Here is a 20,491-nt window from a genome sequence, read left to right on the forward strand (position 1 = left end):
TTTCTCCATCCAGTTTTGTTTCATTGCTGGTGAGGAGCTGTGATCCTTTGGAGGAGAAGAGGCACTTGGGTTTTTAGAATTTTCAGCTTTTCTGCTTTGGTTTCTCCCCATCTTTGTGGTTTTATCTACCTTTGGTCTTTGATGTTAGTGACCTACAGTTGGGGTTTTTTTGTGGGTGTCCTTTTTTTTGAAGTTGATTCTATTTCTGTTTGTTAGTTTTCCTTTTAACAGTCAGGACCCTTTGCTGCAGGTCTGTTGGGGTTTGCTGGAGGTCCACTCCAGACCCTGTTTGTCTCAGTATCATCAGCAGAGGCTGCAGAATGGCAAATATTGCAGAATAGCAAATATTGATGCCTGCTCCTTCTTTGAGGAGCTTTGTCCCAGAGGGGCACTTGCCTATATGAGGTGTCAGTTGACCCCTACTGGGAGGTGTCTCCCAGTCAGACTACACGGGGATCAGGGACCCACTTGAGGAGGCAGTCTGTTCATTCTCAGAGCTCGAACACCATGCTGGGAGAACCACTGCTCTCTTCAGAGCTGTCAGACATGGGGGTTTAAGTCTGCAGAAGTTTCTGCTGCCTTTTGTTCAGCTACGCCCTGCCCCCAGAGGTGGAGTCTATAGAGGCAGTAGGTCTTGCTGAGCTGTGGTGGACTCTGACCAGTTTGAGCTTCCCAGCTGCTTTGCTTACCTACTGAAGCCTCAGCAATGGTGGACTCCCCTCCTCTCGCTAAACTGCAGCCTCGCAGGTAAATCTCAGACTACTATGCTAGCAGCGAGCAAAGCTCTGTGGGCATTGGACCCACAGAGCCAGGCACGGGAGAAAATCTGCTGGTCTGCCTGTTGCTAAGACCATGGGAAAAGTGCAGTATTTGGGCGGAAGTGTCTCGTTTTTCCAGGTATAGTCTGTAATGGCTTCCCTTGGCTAGGAAAGGGAAATCCCCCAACCCCTTGCACTTCCTGGGTGAGGCAACACCCTGCCCTGCTTCAGCATGCCCTCCGTGGGGTGCGCCCACTGTCCAACCACTCCCAAGTGAGATGAACCAGCACCTCAGTTGGAAATGCAGAAATCTGTCTTCTTTGTTGATCACACTGGGAGCTGCAGACTGGAGCTGTTCCTATTCAGCCATCTTGGAAGCAACCTTAGTTGGAAAATTCTAAAGAGCAAATTTCTTGATATCTAATATGGGACAGTTAGTTCTACTCTTAACATAACGTTGAAAAAAGGAAATAAAATGGAGCAGTTAGGATTTATAGATAGCTTTTCTCCCCAAATCTGCTGTTCAAGGTGGTAGGTTCACTACAATTTGAGAAAGTCAAATTTAAATAGGAGATTTAAATCTCCTATTGCCGCCACTGGGCTGTCAGTGCAGGTTTTACCATGGACAATGCTAATACTGAATGCTTGATACTCTTTCTGAATTTTGTTATGCTTGTCAATGGAAACTGGATGTGGCAGCCACCATTCTCAGGATAAATTCCAAACTCTACATTGTTCCTTATATCACTAGATTTTGTTCAGAATCCAAAATGGGTACACAGGATTCATGGAGCCAGTGCAAGTCCTAGTTATAGGAAAGGCTGTGTAAATATTTGATATCTATTGCAAAAGGTGGAAGACTCATAATTCTCTAAACCCAAATTGCTACGTGGCCAAAGTGACTGTCAAATATCCCTTATACAAGTCTAAACCAAGGCTTAATTAACCTACTCTGCAAATTAGGGCACAGAATATAGTCCTAGTCCTGTCAGCTCTCCAGGTGTGTCCTTGTGGAACAAGCCAAGGTTACCACTTAATGAATGGAAACTGTTTGTGTACCCTTCATATAAAGAATGATTTATGGCCAACCAATCCTTTCCTTCTGTTGTAGCATACTAATCAGCTATACCCTGGGTGTACAGGCACAGATTAGCCTTTTAAATTGAACATATTAGTAGTGTGTCATGAAGCTATAGAATGAATTTATTCAAAATATGTGTACAGAGAAAATATCTTAAAATATGTGAAATGTTTATAATCTTTAGAAGATATATTACTTTTGTGCTTATCTTTTGAATATTTCTTTATTTCAACGTTTGATGCAGTTATGCTTTGAGAATTCATTTCCAACCAAACTTTAGGATGTGAGTTAAGAGCAGTAAGAAGCATCTTATGTTTTCTACCTGGATTCCTGATTGTTACTTCCTTAAAAACCTTATCTTAATGAGCATTTACTGTGTTTCTCCTTAAACCTATACCTTGAATAAAGAAGGATTGTATAATAATTTAAAATTTTTGAATATTAGCTAGTTTGTATATGAAAGAGTGAAAATACACTGTGAGATGACGAAAATCCAACAGGAAATACATGTTTTCAAATTTCTTTAGTAGATAATAGACAGTGAATCAACATTTATTTAAAATGTAATGAAAAACCTGTAACTTTGTTTTTAGTTTTATGAAATTATTGAAAATAGTGTTCAAAATTTTGAATTAGAACTCCATGACCCCCAAAAATGGTGAAATAGAATTGATTTGTAAGTATATATGTATACTAAATTATCTTTTATCTTTTTTGGATCATGGGATTCTAAGTCTGAATATGTGTGTGTGTATGTGTGTGTATACACACTAAAAACTAAATCTAAATATATATATATTTTAGGTCTGTCTGCTTGGAGGGTCTAGAAGTTGTGACACTCCACCAGCAATGAGCATATCCAGTGTTAAGATCTTGATTTCTAATATCACTCTTTAATAAAAGGAATGGAAACCAGGGTACTTTGGAGAAGTGTCTGATTCTAGAGCTGGGCAGAGAAAATACTAGATGGGCGTGGAGCACTTGAAACATTCTCTTGTGCTAGAAAGGAAGGAAATTCTCAAAAAGTAGAACAGAAAAGAAAAACAACAACAACATAATAATGGGATATGTCAAGTTATGACAAAGGAACTGTAGTGGGCACCTGCAGAGGTCAGCGGATCCCCAACCAAATTTGATTTGGGTATTCAGATTGATAACACCACACACACACACACACACACACACACACACACACACACACACACAGAGGCTGTGAATAAATTCACTACTTGTGTAATTGAATTTGCTAAGGGGAGCTGCACATTACCTCCCAAACATTTCTGAAATGGCTTGAGAGAGCAAGGAAGGGAGACTGGCTTGGGGGTTTTTATTGCAGTTGGGGATTAGGGCCAGGGTAAGATTTCTTATATGTGAGGTGAGGCTTGACTTATTTGAATGTCCCATCAGTACCACACAAGGGAATACCCAGGCATTCTTATCCAGTTGCCCAGATGTTGGGCACAAGGGAAGAGTGAGGAGGTAAAGCTTAAAGGCTGTTGACACTCAAACATCAAACAATAGAGTCAGGTTTGTCATTATAGGAATCCAACCTGAAGGAGCTTCCAGTGATCAAACCTTCTGAAACAATTTGAGCAACAAAATAATGTAGTGTTGGATTATAACTCAAAATATAAAATAAATATCTTTGATTCCTTAATGGTATAAATAAATGATTAGTAAAAACATGTGAGAGAGTAAACAAATCTCTGCAGAAGAATCCCAAGTAATACATGTTGATAATCCTTCCCTCAAGTAGGTAGAGCTTAACAACTCAGCTGTTAAGTGTTGGCTGCACTTAGTAAGTAATGACTTGCAACCAGAAATGCAATGGAAATAGGGAAGAAAGTAACTTTACAGTGGGGAAACCTGACAGACTTCTCATCGTGTGATCAAAGGACCAAGGTTAACATCATCAGTTTTAAGTAATGTTGGTAGCATGTATCTATGATGTAATATGCTAATAATAATGGCACTCCCCTGTGGTCTTCCTCTTGCAAATACATTACTTTAGTCTAACTGTGGGAAATATATCAAGCAACCTCAAATCTAGGGCTATTCTGTAAAATACTGTCAGACTAATGTTCCCCAAAATTGTCAAGGACATTAAAATCAGGGAAAATCTGTGTATTAGTCCATTTTGTATTGGTATAAAGGAATACCTGAGACTGGGTAATTTATAAGGAAAAGAGGTTTATTTGGCACATGGTTCTGCAGGCTGTACAAGAAGTATAGCACCAGCATCTGCTTCTGGTGAGGGCTTCAGGAAGCTTTTACTCACAGTGAAAGGTGAATGGGGAGCAAGTATGTCACATGGCGAGAGAGGAGGGAGGTCCCAGACTCTTTGAAACAACCAGATTTCCCATGAACAGTGGGAAGGGTCATAGGCCAATCATGAGAGATCTGCCCCCATGACCCAAACACTTTCCCCTAGGCCCCACCTCCAACATTGGGGATCACATTTCAACAAGAGATTTGGAGAGGACAGATATCCAAACTATATCAGACTGAGAAACTGTCTCAGTCCAGAGGAGGCTAAGGAGACCTAAAAACTAGTTGTAAGGTGGTATTCCGGATGTGATTTTGAAACATAAAAAGGATATTATGTAAAAATTAATAAAACTAAAACTATGGCCTGTAGTTCATAATAATGTATCAATATTGGTTCATTATTTGTAAAAAATGTATCATTACAATGTATGATGTTAATGGGGGAAAAGGGGCATGGGACAAAACAGGAATTCTCAGTACTACATTAGCAACTCTTCTGTTAATCTTATGCTATTCTAAATAAAAAGTGTATTTTTGAAATTTATAATTCTTTTGGCTTCTAGGAATAGATAGTAATATTTTACTTTTTTTAACCTAGGCATTTCATGAGCACTCATCTATAGATTATAATTAATAAATTGTTATTTTCTATTAATAAAGAAATATTACTATCCAGTGATAGTAGAAAAAAGTATATATCTGTATGTAATTGAACAGATGGTATTTTGTATTGGTATAATCATATATAATGCAAGATGAAATAGCTTTTTAAGGTCAAATTTGAAATTTAAGTCTGTTTTTCAGGAATACAGGTAAATCATGACACCAAGCTAACAAATGTTCTTAATTATAAGACATATTTAATAAAATAGAGAATATATGTGGGTGGAAAATGAGCTCAGAGTTTGGGGAATAAAAAACAACTTCTTCATATTTTACTTTACAAGCGATAATTCCCTTATATTTTATAAATATAAAGGTGATAGTTATTGTGAAACAATTTGAACAGAGGAAAAACCGCTCTCAAAATAAAGAATTGAATAATTATTAAAGTGTACAATGAGTATTCTTAATTCAGGAAACTATGCTGTGAAATAAATGTTTCAGATGCTTACCTAAAATAAATAATTAATAATTAGCTGGTGGAATTATATTTCAACTTAAAAATATGTTTTTCTTCTGTTAAAATTTGTTTTATTAAAAAAGTATAAATTTAAAAGAGATTAATATTTTTTATATTTTACAATGGATATTTAAATACTGTGTTTTATGTAACGTTTTTAAAAGTCATTTAGTGTATAACTTAATTTCTTTGAATTTTATTTTTTAGATTTCTGGACTTCAAGAAATATTGAAGAATGTGGAAATAGGACATAGTTACCATGCTCCTGAAATGAAAGGTAAATGTAAAATGTGATGAAGCTCTAATTTAATATAGTTTGGTGATTTCTCAACCTTACCAGTGATTAATATTCTAGAGATATTTAAAAGTGAATAAGTGGTGGCTATTTCACAAATTAAAATTTTAATAAAAAGATTAAGAAGAAATATAGATATACTGTATGGATTAATTATAGAGAAAAACAAGTCAACTATAATGGAAGGACTTCTGTTTCTGGTCATTATACCTGGTACCAGACTAGCCTTCTCTGTATAAGTAACTCTAAAGCTAAGCTGTAAGATCGGACAACTCCTTTTAGGCAATAGAAAACAGACAGGTCAAGTAACAGAAGGCACTTGGCAGAAGGAAAAATTTATAAAGTGAGCTCTGCCATCACCATGGCTTTGGGTCTGTGGAAGGTTCCAAACTGAGCTTCGTGGAGATGGATGCCAATAAGAGCATGGCAATCATGATAATTGGAAATATCAGAGACCCTAGTTCACAGCTTTTGAAGCCACTAGAATCTGTGGGGAAGGATATCAGAGAAGAGAGCTGCAATGAGGAGTGGCTCAGTTTGTGAGGGAGTTTACTATGAGTCCTTAACTGAGGCTGCAATACAAGAGAGATACAATTATATAGGACCAACAGGAGGCCAGAGATTCTAGAAGTTAAGCAGTGATGGGAGACATTGCACATCTGGCCATGCCTGGGTGGAAAGACCTCTTTCACACTTTGTTAACAACACATTAACATTCAGCATCCCATATCCACCTTATAAACCAGGAACAAAACTTACACAGCATTCTTAGAGAGGACACAGAATTTGGAGTTTGAGTCTTGCCAAGTTATAGGGCCTTGAGAAACATTTAGGGCTTTCCATGGATCTACCCTTACGAAGCATAAAATTAAGCCAAGGATTTTAGGGTCATCAGCCAAAAATGGAACTGCCTTCTAGAGCAAAAAATGACATCCTTTTGAGGAAGACAGTCATCTAGAGTCTTTACAATCTTTTACCCATACTTCCTAGTACATAATTAAACATTTCTAGATATGAATAGGAACAGGAAAATGTGACCCATAATCAAGACATCAAGCAATACATGGAAACCTACCCTAAAGTAGCTAAATTGTTGCATTTAGCAGATAGAAAGTACTAAAGCAGATATTTTGATTATATTCAAGGACTTAAGGGAAAATATTAAGAAGTGAACAGATGGGGAATTTCAGCTGAGAAATCAAAACAAGCATACATACCAAACCAAATTGAAGTTCTATAACTGAAAAATAGAGTAACTAAAATGAATTTTTTTTTTTTTTTTTTTTTGAGACGGAGTCTTGCTCTGTCACCCAGGCTGGAGTACAGTGGCGTGATCTCAGGTCACTGTAGCCTCTACCTCCCAGGTTCAAGTGCTTCTGGTGCCTCAGCCTCTCCAGTTGCTGGGACTACAGGCATGTGCCATCATGACTGGCTAATTTTTGTATTTTTAGTAGAGATGGGGTTTCATCATATTGGCCAGGCTAGTCTTGAACTCCTGACCTCAAGTGATCCACCCGCCTCAGCCTCCCAACATGCTGGGATTTCAGGCATGAGCCACTGCACCCAATCGAAAATTTTGTTGAATGTATTTCACAACAAATTAGAGATGACAGAAGTGTCAGTAAATTTCAAGAGAGATCAATTAAGGCATCTAGTCTAAAGAAGAAAGATAACAGATTAAAGGAAAACTTGCCTATTTAAGATATATAAAATTAAAGTCTCAAGGGAAGAATGAAAATGAAGCATAAAAATATTTAATGGCCCCAAATTTCCCCAAATTCATGTAAAGTATAAACTTAAACACCTAAGAAGAGAGCTAATAATACACATAAAGAGAACCATTCCTGAACACACTGTGTTGAAATTGTTGAAAATTGAAGCGAGAAAATCTTGAAAGCAATAATATAAATACAGGCTGATTTCTCATAGGAAATACTGGAGGCTAGAAACAATAAAATGGTATTTTTAAAGTGTGGAAAAAATTTTAATTCAAAATTGTATATCCAATAAAAATATCCTTTAAAATTTAGATAAAATGTAGGCATTTTAAGATAAAGGAAAACTGAGAGATTTTGTTGCAAGCCTTTCTGTACAACAGGAAATACTAAAGAACTTTCTTTGTATCAAAAAGAAAATTTGCCAGAAGGAAATTAAGATGTACCACAATTGAATACAGAGAATTAAAAATGTTAAATTCTGGTTAAAATAAGAAATATGTTTTCCTTTTCCAATATCCTCAGAAGAAAAGTGACTGATTAAAATAAAAATTATAGTGTCATAAGGTAATGTTTATAAGGTATATAAAATAGAAGGAAAATAAATCGAGGTGTGTGGAAATGTTTTATATCTTAATTTTGGTAGTAGTTACATGCCTATTTATATTTGTCAAAACACACCTAACTGTACAATTAGAGTACGTAATTTACATACAATAAAATGCATAAATTTAAGTATACCTGTGTTTATTTTTGGACAAAGAGGACTTTTTTTTTTTTTTTTGGCTCAGATGGCTAGAAGGCACAGGCAGTGTTCTCAGACATGACTAGATCCCGAAGGATTATGTCCCTAGGACCTGGTCGCTGCTTCTCTCTTGTGAGCTGGCTTCATTTTTTAAAAAGGATAAACTTTATTTTTTAGAGCAGTTTTAGGTTTATAGCAAAATCGAGCGGCAGGTACAGTGATTTTCTATATACCACCTGCCCCCACATGTATACCACCTGCTCCCAGACATAGCGTCCCCTATTATCAGCATCCCCTACCAGATTGATACAGTTGTTAAAACTGATGAGTGTCCATGGCATTATTATCACCCGAAGTCCATAGTTTACATTAGGGTTCACTTTTGGTGTTGTACATTCTATGGAATTCAACACATTTATGACATGTATCCAACATTATAGTGTCATACAGAGTAGTATCACTGCCCTAAAAACCTTTTGTGCTTTGCCTATTCATCTCTTCTCCCTTCCTACTTTTCTAATATTTTATGTTACAGTAGTATCAGTTATGCACAGTGATTCCTAAGGGACTATGCACAAGGATGTTTATTGCAGTCATAAGAGTAACACAACAATACAAGCAATCTCACTTTTTAACCACCAGTGAGTGTTTATAGTTGATCATACAATAATAAAAAGTCTCTAAAAATCATGCATAAGAAACACTTATGTTACAATGTTAAGAAGTAAAAACATTTATATGGTACAAGTATATGCCTGTTGAATATATGCAAAGAAAAAATATTAGAGGGTACATATCAGGATTTTAACATAATTTTCTCTATGTTATGTGACTACTTCCTACCCTTTTTCTTTATTGTCTTTTACAAAGAATGTACATTTTTGTCAACATCAAAAATTGTTTTAATATTAAGATAACTTAGGAAGAATATAATCAGATATAAATATTAAAGGATGGTTTGAAATTATCATAATTTCATGAACTGTAACTCCAAAAATGACTGAATATTCTGAAAAAGAATATATGTAAAACAGTTTAAAGGTTGAGGGACTTCATGAATTGGGTTGATGTTTGCACCAATTAATCTCTAATGATTCATTCTACTCTAATGGTTTAAATTTTATATGTTTATGCTTGACATATCAATTAAAATAAACTGATGCTTGACAGATAACTCATTTATGAAATTATCTCCTGGTGTTTAGTCTAATTCATACAAGAACATATTGCATGTTTTTCTTGAGTGATATTTTCAAGGTACTTTGGAGATTAAACTTGTAATTGTTATTTTGATCTGTGATATTTTCAAATGGCTTTTAGTCAAAAGAAATTCTGACCCAACATGGGGAAATAGTTTCTTTTAGTTATATATCCCAACTATCTGATCAAAAGTAATTATTTAAATCCTGTACTGAATAATTTTATGCTCTTTGTAAACATGAACTCTAGTTTTAGATATGGAACTTGAAGCACTTTTCCCTAAGCTTCTGATCTCAGCATTTGTCTGTGGGCCCTTAGACTCTGTCATGTCTCCAGTTGCTAAAACTTGGTATCCTACTTAGTCAGGGACTGTAATTTGAAAAGACGAGGTGGACGTGGTGGCTCACGCCTGTAATCCCAGCTCTTTGGGAGGCTGAGGCAGGCAGATCATGAGGTCAGGAGATCAAGACCATCCCGGCCAACATGGTAAAACCCTGTCTCTACTGAAAATACAAAAATTAGCTAGATGTGATGGTGCGTGCCTGTAATCCCAGCTACTCGGGGGGCTGAGGCAAGAGAATCCCTTGAACCAGGGAGTTGGAGGTTGCAGTGAGCCGAGATCATACCACTGCACTCCAGCCTGGCAACACAGCAAGACCCCGTCTCAAAAAAAAAAAAAAAAAAAAAAAGACGATCTATTGGTTAAGTGGTTGTTCCTCATAATTCCTGTCATTCTTCATATTTTCATATTACTTCCTCCCTCTTTACTTGCTCATTTAAGTTTAGTTTTAAAAATACTTCCCTCTCTCTCTCATTTATCCATTCATCCACCCATCCATCCATCTATCCATTTATTTTGGGCAGAAGTTGGCATGTCAATAGAGATTCTTCAAATTAAACATTATTTACTTTGAAGTTAGAAAACAACAAATTGTCATTTACTCTAAACTTTGGGATCAAGACACATTAATTATTATTTAATCTAAATTTAGGGAATAAGACACAAATTGGAATGATTTGGAGCAAAGTTAGCAAAGTATTTTAAACATACTTTTTTGACTACCAAAGTGATGTTTATTATAGAAAATGCAGACAATGATAACATATATTTTAAATAATCACCACATAATTGCTGCCATACAAAGATAATATTAATACTTTATTACCTAATCTCACCTGAAAAGAGTTTTCAATTTTACATTTATTCTGTCTGGTAGGTCAAAAGTAGAAAAATTTCTGGGAGAAACTATGAAATAATTATTATTGAGTAAATATTTAAACTGAAAATTACGGATGATGTTTTTATTTTTATTAAGGGTCATATGTATCGAATATTTACATGACACTATACAGAAAGCACTTTTTAGTACTACATATTATGAGATAAAACTTTTTTTGCAAATTAATTTCAAAAAGCTTATGAAATCTACTGGTTTTGATTGTCATCCTTGTATTAGTTATTTTGTTTGCTATAAGGTTGCAATTTCAGTGCAATAATGCCTATTTTTAAAGCAGATCATAATGATACATATAATTGCAGTTTAGCATATCTTATAATGTATAGGAAATTATTAATTCAGGATGACCTTCTAGAAATTGGAAATGCTTGGTGAAGTGAAAAATTGTGAAAGCTGACTTCAGAGCTTTGAAGAGGAAATAAATGTCATATATAGTAAAGCAAAGTAGCTCTTAAGTTAGTACTTCAAAATTAACAGTAGAACAAGTACTGATTATTTCTTATAGTTTAATTAATTGCTGCTTTTTAAGTTCATGTTTTGTTGCTGCTCAGAATTGCATTATGAGATGCCAAATTCATGTAATTATATAGTCTATATGGTCTAATTAATAGAGACTTTTTTCAAATATAGCATCTTCTCATTTACCTCTATTATCTTTTTCTGAATTCTAATTATATAGATCTAACCAATCTCCTCATTTTAGTTTACGTGTGTTGCAATCTCTTAGACATTTTCTATTTCTCTGGGGTAAATTATAGAAAATGTCTTCAAAACCTTTTTCAGTTAAAAAATTCTCTTTTCAGTTTTATTTGCTCTATAAGGAAGTTAGGGAGTGGCACAAGGTAAGTGCTCTTTAAATATTTAATTATGGTATTTATGTCTCTCTGATATTTATCCAAGAGCCTGAACATGTTAACATTGATTGAATGTGTACACACGTGAAAGAACAATTGAATGGGTAAAATTTAGCAATGGAAAGTACAATAAATAGAATTTCTATAAATGAAAGTGTGTTTGTTTATTTGCTGTTTGTTTTATCTCAAGAAAGTATGGATGCCTTAAAATGTTGACTTTACCTAAGTAAAATTTGGAAGACTACACAGTACCTGTTGGTTCCATAGCCTTTGTCATTAATAAGCATTAGATGACAGCCATGAGAAGCTATGATAGAGACAAAGACTTTGCTGGGATATTACTCAACATTGAGAAGTGCTGTATAGAATCTGAGAATTACATGCACTTAAGACTGAATGTGATACAGACTTTACTGTCTGCACCTTTCATTTGTTCTGTAAATTTTTGTGTAAGTAAAAGTGATACTTATTTGCTGGAGAGTGGAAATCATATTTATTCTCACTACATTGAGAAATAATTGAAAAACATTTTTTTCTGCCAGTACTCTGTACATTCTGTAGTGTTTATTCCTAAGTTTTGCTTTTAAATGTGTAATACTTTCCTAAAATTTTATTAAGTATGTATTTTTCGTTTTGTTTGTAGAGCAACAACATATACACATAAACCATGCCCTTTCGGATTTTCCACCTTTGTTATTCTTACCATATTTGTTTGTTTGCTTGCTTTTTAATTTTATTTCTTTTATGAAGTGGCCTTTAGCAGTGTCTTACATGCTACATGAAATCTGCTTATATTGCTGGAATTATCTGTTGGATTCTTGAGTTTTTCTCCCTACTGATTTCTCTTTTCTTTCCTCTGATATTACTATATGCATACCCCTTCTCATATACAATGGGAACAAAAGGTAGTGTGACCTTCACAAGATTGTTTACATAATTGCATAAAATTGTATATGTAAGTTGTTTAGAATAGTGCACATTATGTGGTAAAACATCAATGAGGCTTGAATGTTAGTTATTGTTTTTAATTATTATCAGGTTGACACCCCTGGAATTTGAAGGGGAAAATATAATAAAAGAGAATCAGAAGTAAATATTTTCCCTTAATCTCAGCAAGCTGTAATTGTTGCCTTTCCTCTAGACTTCAGCATCCTAGATGCTGTGGGACTCTAGCTTATAGCACCTTCGGGGAGGACAGGCAGTTTGGATACCCAGGTCTCTCAAGTACTTTCATGTAACATGGGGTTATGGAACATTCTTTAACGTTATCGTGGGAGTTATTTTGAGGATTTTCTCCTTTGTCTAGAACTGGTATTGAATAGAAAAAATTAGTCAGAAAATAAAATAAAATAAATGCCAGCCATTTTCTTCCTTGCCTTTATAATCTCAGGATTTCTTAAGAGAGACTTGACATTGAAATCATCCAGATATTTCTTTGTTCATCATCTTTTCTCTGTTATAAATCTAGTGTTATAATTTGTAACATTTAGTTGTTTATTTGTGTTAGTGATTATAACCTTCTTAGTTTTTTGCAATCAACTTACTGTTTAGAAATACAAGTGGAAATATGTGTACTTATATATGTATATGTATTATATGTAGAAAAATGTGAGAACTTTTTCTGTCAATTCCCCACTCTCAAATGATTCCATTAAGACTGCTTATTATGTCCATGAGAAGTAGGAGACTAATGTTACAACTATTTTGAATATTACCCTGTGTTTTTCCTTTTTGTCCTTAACATAGGGAAGCGTAGACAATAATATTTTATTAATACAATATTCTCTTTTTTATAATAAAAATATGTATTATCTAGTTTCATGTGGGAAGTTTTGTCATTTCTTATCATTCTGTTCTTTACCATCTTTAACTCTCTTTATAAACACACAAAGCCTAGTGATAACAGGAATTTGGATATATCATAACTGGGCTCTGTAACTGGCTCACCATGTATTTAGTTAACCTTGTAGTAATGCCACTCTGCATTTTTGGAAACGGAATCTTGAGATCACACCTAAAGCATTTGGTATGGTTTGGGTATCATTAATTTAATGAATTTAAAAAAAATACATGCATCATTAAGATCTTGGTTTTCATATTTTTGGTTGCAATCATTTTATACAGATAAACAGTGCAAATATTAAGAATAAATTATATTATCTTGTAGTTGGTCGTAGTCGTGAAAAAGAAAATACATCAGAAGGTCCTACTCAGAGAGGTCTTCGTGAAGCCAGAGAACAAAACAAATGTAAAACAAAGATGAAAGGCAATACAAAGGTATGATATTTGTTTTTGTTTGCATTAAGTCATACTTAACTCTCAGATCTTTAGATCCGTTCACTCATATGGTATCATTATTTTACCGGAAAAGGAATTTAGAGATTACATATTCCAGGCTACTTGGTTTATACATGGACAGTGGAGGTATCCAAATGTTACTAGTAAGTAGTTAATTCAGGGACACAGGCTTATTAGTAGCAGAGACAGCTCAATGGATCACTCTGCCACCTATCCCAATGTAATCATGATCATGTCTGCTCACCTGCTAACTTTTCTGCTTGAAATTACCTCTGTCTAAAAGAAATCATTCCCAGGTCATATCTTGTTATTTCTTTTCTCAAAATGTAATGTCAGACTTTACTCAGTCTCTTTAAAGGTAGAATGAAATAGCATTATGCTCCATTTAATGATCTCTTTATATCTTGAGTACCTTCACTTTGTAATCAGACTGGTAGTTTAAATCTTCGCCAGTTATTAAAGAAAATGGCATTAAAAATGGTTGGTCAAAGAGATCGAAAATGAAGAAAATTACATAAAACCTGTTAAGAGTTTAGTTTATTGTTATGAAAATTACATAAAAGTCTAGCTCTGGTAATGAATTTTCTTGTAAGGCAGTTGTTACCTTAGAGTTCTAAAATATCTGGCACTTATTTTAAAATAAAAATATTTACAATTATAATAGCTTCTTAGTAATTCTAGAAGAAGAATAGATTTGTATGAATTCAAATAATAGCATTAACTTAGGTAATGCCAATAATATTTTTTCTCTCTCTAAAACATGCATTGGATTCTGGTATTGTATAAAATATTTGAATAAAATAAAGCCTAATCACTTTTTGGTTATAATAAGCTTTTTATTATAATCTTGTACTTTTTCAGATTAGTGCTTTGTTGTTTTTCTGTCATCATAATTATAGATTATGGTATGTGAGGTAGACTAACATCAGATTTAAGGATTTTTGGAATGATGGAGGTGATTGTCATCAGAAACATTTTCATCTTCTTTTTTTTTTGAGACGGAGTCTTGCTCTGTGCCCCAGGCTGGAGTGCAGTGGCGCGATCTCGGCTCACTGCAAGCTCCGCCCCCCCAGGTTCACGCCATTCTCCTGCCTCAGCCTCCCAAGTAGCTGGGACTACAGGCGCCCACCACCTCGCCCGGCTAATTTTCTTGTATTTTTAGTAGAGACGGGGTTTCACCGTGTTAGCCAGGATGGTCTCGATCTCCTGACCTCGTGATCCGCCCGTCTCGGCCTCCCAAAGTGCTGGGATTACAGGCTTGAGCCACCACGCCCGGCCAACATTTTCATCTTCTAACGGTATAAGTATTCTCTTTCAGGTAGTAAGTCATATTTAGAAGTGATTTGTTGATTCATTCACTCAGTGTTACGGCTTGTAAGAGTTTAGATTAGTAATGCAAGGTTGACCATCTATGTGACAAAAAGCTACTAAAATGTAGGAAAAGTACGTTGCATATTTATGCATAGTATGTTATTTTATGGTGTTGCATTCTGATATTTAATGTAATACCTACAGCGTGATAGAAAATACAGGTCATATTAAAGAGCTAAAGTATAAAATAAAGTGAATCCTTCTCACCTTCATTGAGTAATCATTTTTAGTAATATTTCTCTTAATTTTCTTGTAGTTATTATTATAACAAATGACTGAGTTCTGTTTCTATTTTTTAATAATTCACTTCACATGGTATCTATTGACTCCGCTGTGACAAAGAGGCATTTAGAGCATTTTACTGACTTGATTTGAGTTACATTATTATGCATGTTGTCATAATTGATAACATTTACATTTGTTCTGTAGTCTTAATTCTATTTTCTGTGCTTTGTCTGAAAATTAATACCAACATTTAATCCCATAAACAGCCTTTAAATGGATTATGTTTAAGTAAATGTGATTTATTGCAGACATTGCAAATCTAACAAGAATTGCAGAGGAGGAAGGAGAATACCTGAAATGCATAGGACTGTATTTAAAGATTTCTCTTTTAAAAACAGTCACTCTCTTCTACTTCCTTGGCTTACACTCAGCTGCCCCTGTTATGTATTCTCATATTTTCCTTCATAGATTGCTTTTTCTATTTTCCTAGAGTATCTCCTTGAGTAATTTTCAAAAAGGGCCAATGGAGACAAATGATCTAAGTTCATACGTCTGAAATATCCTTGTTCTGCCTTACACTGAGTAGATATTTTGCTGGAAATAGAGTTCTAGTTTTAAATTAATTTTTCACCAGAATTTTAAAGGCATTGTTTTAATGTCTTAGAGGATAGCAATAATTGCTGTTGGTCTGATTCTTGTTACTTTGTTGGGAAGTAAAAAATACCATATACAATACAATGTACCAGTAAACTAGTATTTTGAACAACTAGAACAGTGCGGTGTAATCATAATAACAACTTTATTTATGTGACCTACTGACTCTTAAAGCTGCTCAGTGGAGGTAATTCAACCCTTACCCTAGGGTGGTAATTCATTTCAGACTTCATGAAATTATTAGTTAAGTGTGTGTTTACTCTGGTTGCAAAACACAGTCTCAAATCAGTAATTAAGTATGTCCAGCTTTATGTAACACAAAAGCTCCACATTTGACATGAAGTTAAGCTGGGAGCTTCTTTGAGCTAGACTTTTGCAGTGTGGAAGGGGTTGTAATGGTGGTGGGGTGTGGCCATTCGTAAATCTTTTCCTCTTACTTTTTCCCTAGTTTGCTAACTGGGAAGGTTGAAGGTACAAGGAGTGAGAAATTAAAGACGAATGGAAGAGTTGTTACTTGACTTGAGATACCTTATGATAGCTTAGAGTTTTTTGAACTTGGCAAAATCAGAAAGCTTTTATCCTGATGAGCACTATATTAGTCAGGGCTCTCCAGAGGGATAGAACTAATAGGAGATACATATATGTGTGTGTGTGTATATATATATATCTAGAGGGATAGAACTAATAAGATATGTATATGGGGAGTTTATTAAGTATTAACTCACAGGATCACAAGGTCCCACAATAGGCTGTCTGCAAACCGAGGAGCATGGAGAGCCAGTCTGAGTCCCAAAACTGAAGAACTTGGAGTCTGATATTAGAGGGCAGGAAGAATCCGGCATGGAGAAAGATGTAGGCTGGGAGGCTAGGCCAGTCTGGTCTTTTCACATTTTTCTGTCTGCTTTATATTCTAGCTGCACTAGGAGCTGATTATATGGTGCCCGCCCACATTAAGGGTGGGTCTGTCTTTCCCAGCCCACTCACTCAAATGTTAATCTCCTTTGGCAACACCCTCACAGACACACCCAGGATCAATACTTTGCATCCTTCAATTCAATCAAGTTGACAGTATTAACCATCACAAGTCCCCCCCTTGTCAACTTGAACCCGTACAGATCTGCTGAGATCATACATAATCTTCAAATACAGACAATAATAAGGTCATAATTATGCCTAACATAACACAACTATCCTTCATATAACCAGAAATGCATCAGTTCCCAACTCAAGTACTATTACATAAAGTTAACAATACTTAAATGCTGATGTGAAGTCAGTAAATCTTATGTGATAAGGGAAAAAGGAAATAAAACGAAGGTATATTCTTAATGCAGTGTATACATGCACAATCATGGTTTTAACAAAAGAAGGAGGGAATACCCATGACAATTACAGTCCTCGTTTCTGCAGCTGGTCATGTGGTCATAGCTGGTATTGATTACTACCTTGTTCTAACCTGTATTCCCTTTGCCTTCAGCAAGTACCTCAGCAGGTTGTGGATTTTTTCCTGCTGGAGTGACCCAAATCTTCATCCTTGAAGGATCTGGGCCATATGCAGTCCTGCCGAGATTGGGCTGTTGTAATTTCCCATTGACCATAATCACAGGGCATGACAATACTAAGAGACACCCTAACAGATCTCCTGTATTCATGCATACTCTTTACTACCTCCATTGTGGAGTAGTAGACTGATTTCATCTTGATAGTCTGGGCCAATCACCCCAGCCAACACTGTAACTCCCTTCTTAGCCTGTTGACTTAAAGGTAGGAGGAGCCCAAAGTGTCTAGGTGGCAATCTTAACTTCCAGTTTAATGGAATACACACACACACACACACCCACACACACACACACACGTGTATCTCCTATTAGTTCTATCCCTCTGGAGAGCCCTGACCAATACAGTGCTCATCAGGATAAAAGCTTTCTGATTTTGCCAAGTTCAAAAAACTCTCAGCTATCATAAGGTATCTCAAGTCAAGTAACAACTCTTCCATTCGTCTTTAATTTCTCACTCCTTGCACCTTCAACCATTGTTGTGTCTCCTGGTGGCAGCGTTCTTCCCTCTGGAACCAAGACCTATAGACCAGCAGAATCTAATGTTGTGTGAACAGGAAGCAAGAATTTTGCTAGTGCAACCCCTTCTGCACTGCATCACTAGGGGTGATGGTGAGTGGTGACACTTCCACTTCTACCCCTTGATTCCTGGACCCATGAATCCTGGCTATGGGAGAAACAGTACCATATATTGAATGCTGATTCAGAGCATACACACCTTCTGGAGAACTTTGCCTCAGCCCAGCAAAGTATCGTCACCTAGTTGGTGTTGTAATTGTGACTTCAAAAGGCCATTCTATGGTTTTATCAATCCAGCTGCTTCAGGATGATGGGGCAACATGGTAAGACCAGTAGAGTCCAGGAGCATGAGCCCACTGCTGCCCTACTTTAGCTGTAAAGTGAGTGCTTTGGTCAGAGGCAATGCTGTGTGGAACACCATGATGGTGGATTAGGCATTCTGTGAGTCCATGGATGATGGTCTTGGCAGAAACATTGCGTTTAGGATAGGCTAACCCATATCCAGAGTAAGTGTCTATTCCAGTAAGGACAAACCTCTGCCCTTTCCATGATGGAAGAGGTCCAGTATAATCCATCTGCCATCAGGTAGCTGGCTGATCACTCTGAGGAATGGTGCCATATTGAGGGCTCAGTGTTGGTCTCTGCTGCTGGCAAATTGGGCACTCAGCAGTAGCCATAGCCAGGTCAGCGCCATGGTGAGTGGAAGTCCATGTTCCTGGGCCCATGTGTAACCTCCATCGCTGCCACCATGGCCACTTTATTCATGGGCCCATTGGTGATGACAGGGGTGGCTGGGGAAAGAGGCTGAGTGGTGTCCACAGAATGGGTCATCCTATCCACTTGATTATTAAAATTCTCCTCAGCTGAGGTCATCAGTTGGTGAGCACTCACATAGGATACAAATATCTTCACAGTTTTTGACCACTCAGAGAGGTCCATCCACATAACTCTTTCCTCAATTTCTTTGTCACCAGTTTTACGATCGTGCTTCTTTTAAGTCCCTGACCATCCAGCCAAACCACTGGCTACAGCCATAAATCAGCATATAATCACACATCTGACCATTTCTCCTTCCATGCAAAGTGCATAACCAGGTGCACTGCTCTAAGTTCTGCCCACTGGGAAGATTTCCCTTCATCACTGTCTTTCAGGGATGTCCTAGAAAGGGGCTGTGGTGCTACAGCTGTCAACTTTTGGGTGGTGCCTGCGTATTGTGCAGAACCATGTATGAACCAGACCCTAGTCTTCTCTTCCTCTATGACCTGATCATAGGTAACTCCCCATGATGCCATTGGTGTAAGCTGGGAGACAGAAGGCAGGATGACAGGAATGGAGACCATGGACATTTGAGCCACTTCCTCATGTAACTTACTTGTGCCTTTGGGACCTGCTTGAGCCCGATCACACATATACCACTTTCATATGATGATGGAATGCTGCTGTTCATGACCTAGTTTATGGCTAGATGTGTCAGAAAGCACTCAGTTTATGATGGGCAGTTCAGGTCACATGGTGACTTGATGACCCATAGTCAGACGTTCAGTTTCCACCAAAGTCCAGTAACAGGCTAAGAGCTGTCTCTCAAAAGGAGAGTAGTTATCTGCAGAAGATGGCAGGGCCTTGCTCCATAATCCTAGAGGCCTCCGCTGTGATTCACCTATGGAGGCAGCATTGGATCTGCTGAGTCATACGGCCCCAGTGGTAGAGCAGCTTGCACAGCAGCCTGGACCTGTTTCAAGCATTCTCCTGTTCTGGACCCCACTCAAAACTGGAAGCCCTTTGGGTCACTCGATAAATGGGCCAGAGTAACATACCCAAATGAGGAATGTGGTTGCCTACAAAATCCAAATAAGCCTACTAGGCATTGTGCCTCTTTCCTGGTTGTAGGAGGGGCCAAATGCAGCAACTTATCCTTCACCTTAGAAGGAATATTTCAACAGGCCCCACACCACTGGACCACTAGAAATTTTACTGAGGTAGAAGATCCCTGAATTTTAGCTGGATTTATTTCCTGTCCTCTGTCATGCAGATGTTTCACCAATAAGTCCAGTGTGTTTGCTACTTCTTGCTCACTGGATCCAATCAGCATAATGTCATCAATATAATGGGCTAGTGTGATATCTTGTGGAACTGAAAAAGTGATCAAGGTCTCTCCGAATAAGATTATGACACAAAGCCAGAGAACTGATATACTCCTCAGGTAGGACAGTAAAGGTATATTGCTGGCCTTGCCAGCAGATAGCAAATTGCTTCTGGTGGGCCTTATGGACAGGAATGGAGAAAAAGGCATTTGCCAAGTCAGTGGCTGCATACCAGGTACCAGGAGATGTGTTAATTTTCTCAAGCGATGAAACCACACCTGGTACAGCAGCTACAAGTGGAGTCACCACTTGGTTAAGCTTTTGATAACACACTGTCATTCTCTAAAATCCATCTGTATCCGGGGAAAACCCCATTCCCAATATTCAATGTGGGTGCTTTTCTATTTCCCTAAGCACTAGCTGGTCTGAGAAATAAAGGGAAAGGGTACAAAAGAGAGAAATTTTAAAGCTGGGTGTCCAGGGGAGACATCACATGTTGGCAGGTTCCGT

The 20,491-nt window shown here is 36.8% G+C and overlaps 1 protein-coding gene across 8 annotated transcripts in view; it reads left to right on the forward strand.

The window, feature by feature from the left end:
* SPAG16 (sperm associated antigen 16) overlaps positions 1-20,491 on the forward strand; it is a 1,155,561-nt gene that overhangs the window by 79,806 nt on the left and 1,055,264 nt on the right. For all 8 annotated transcript variants that reach the window (XM_021924411.2, XM_017946898.3, XM_017946897.3 and 5 more), the window contains 2 exons: positions 5,438-5,507; positions 13,445-13,554. In XM_021924411.2, coding sequence (XP_021780103.1) covers positions 5,438-5,507; positions 13,445-13,554 — 180 coding nt within the window. The remainder of the gene's footprint in view (positions 1-5,437; positions 5,508-13,444; positions 13,555-20,491) is intronic.

The sequence above is a fragment of the Papio anubis genome, chromosome 10, assembly GCF_008728515.1.
Source record: "Papio anubis isolate 15944 chromosome 10, Panubis1.0, whole genome shotgun sequence".
Lineage (NCBI taxonomy): Eukaryota > Metazoa > Chordata > Mammalia > Primates > Cercopithecidae > Papio > Papio anubis.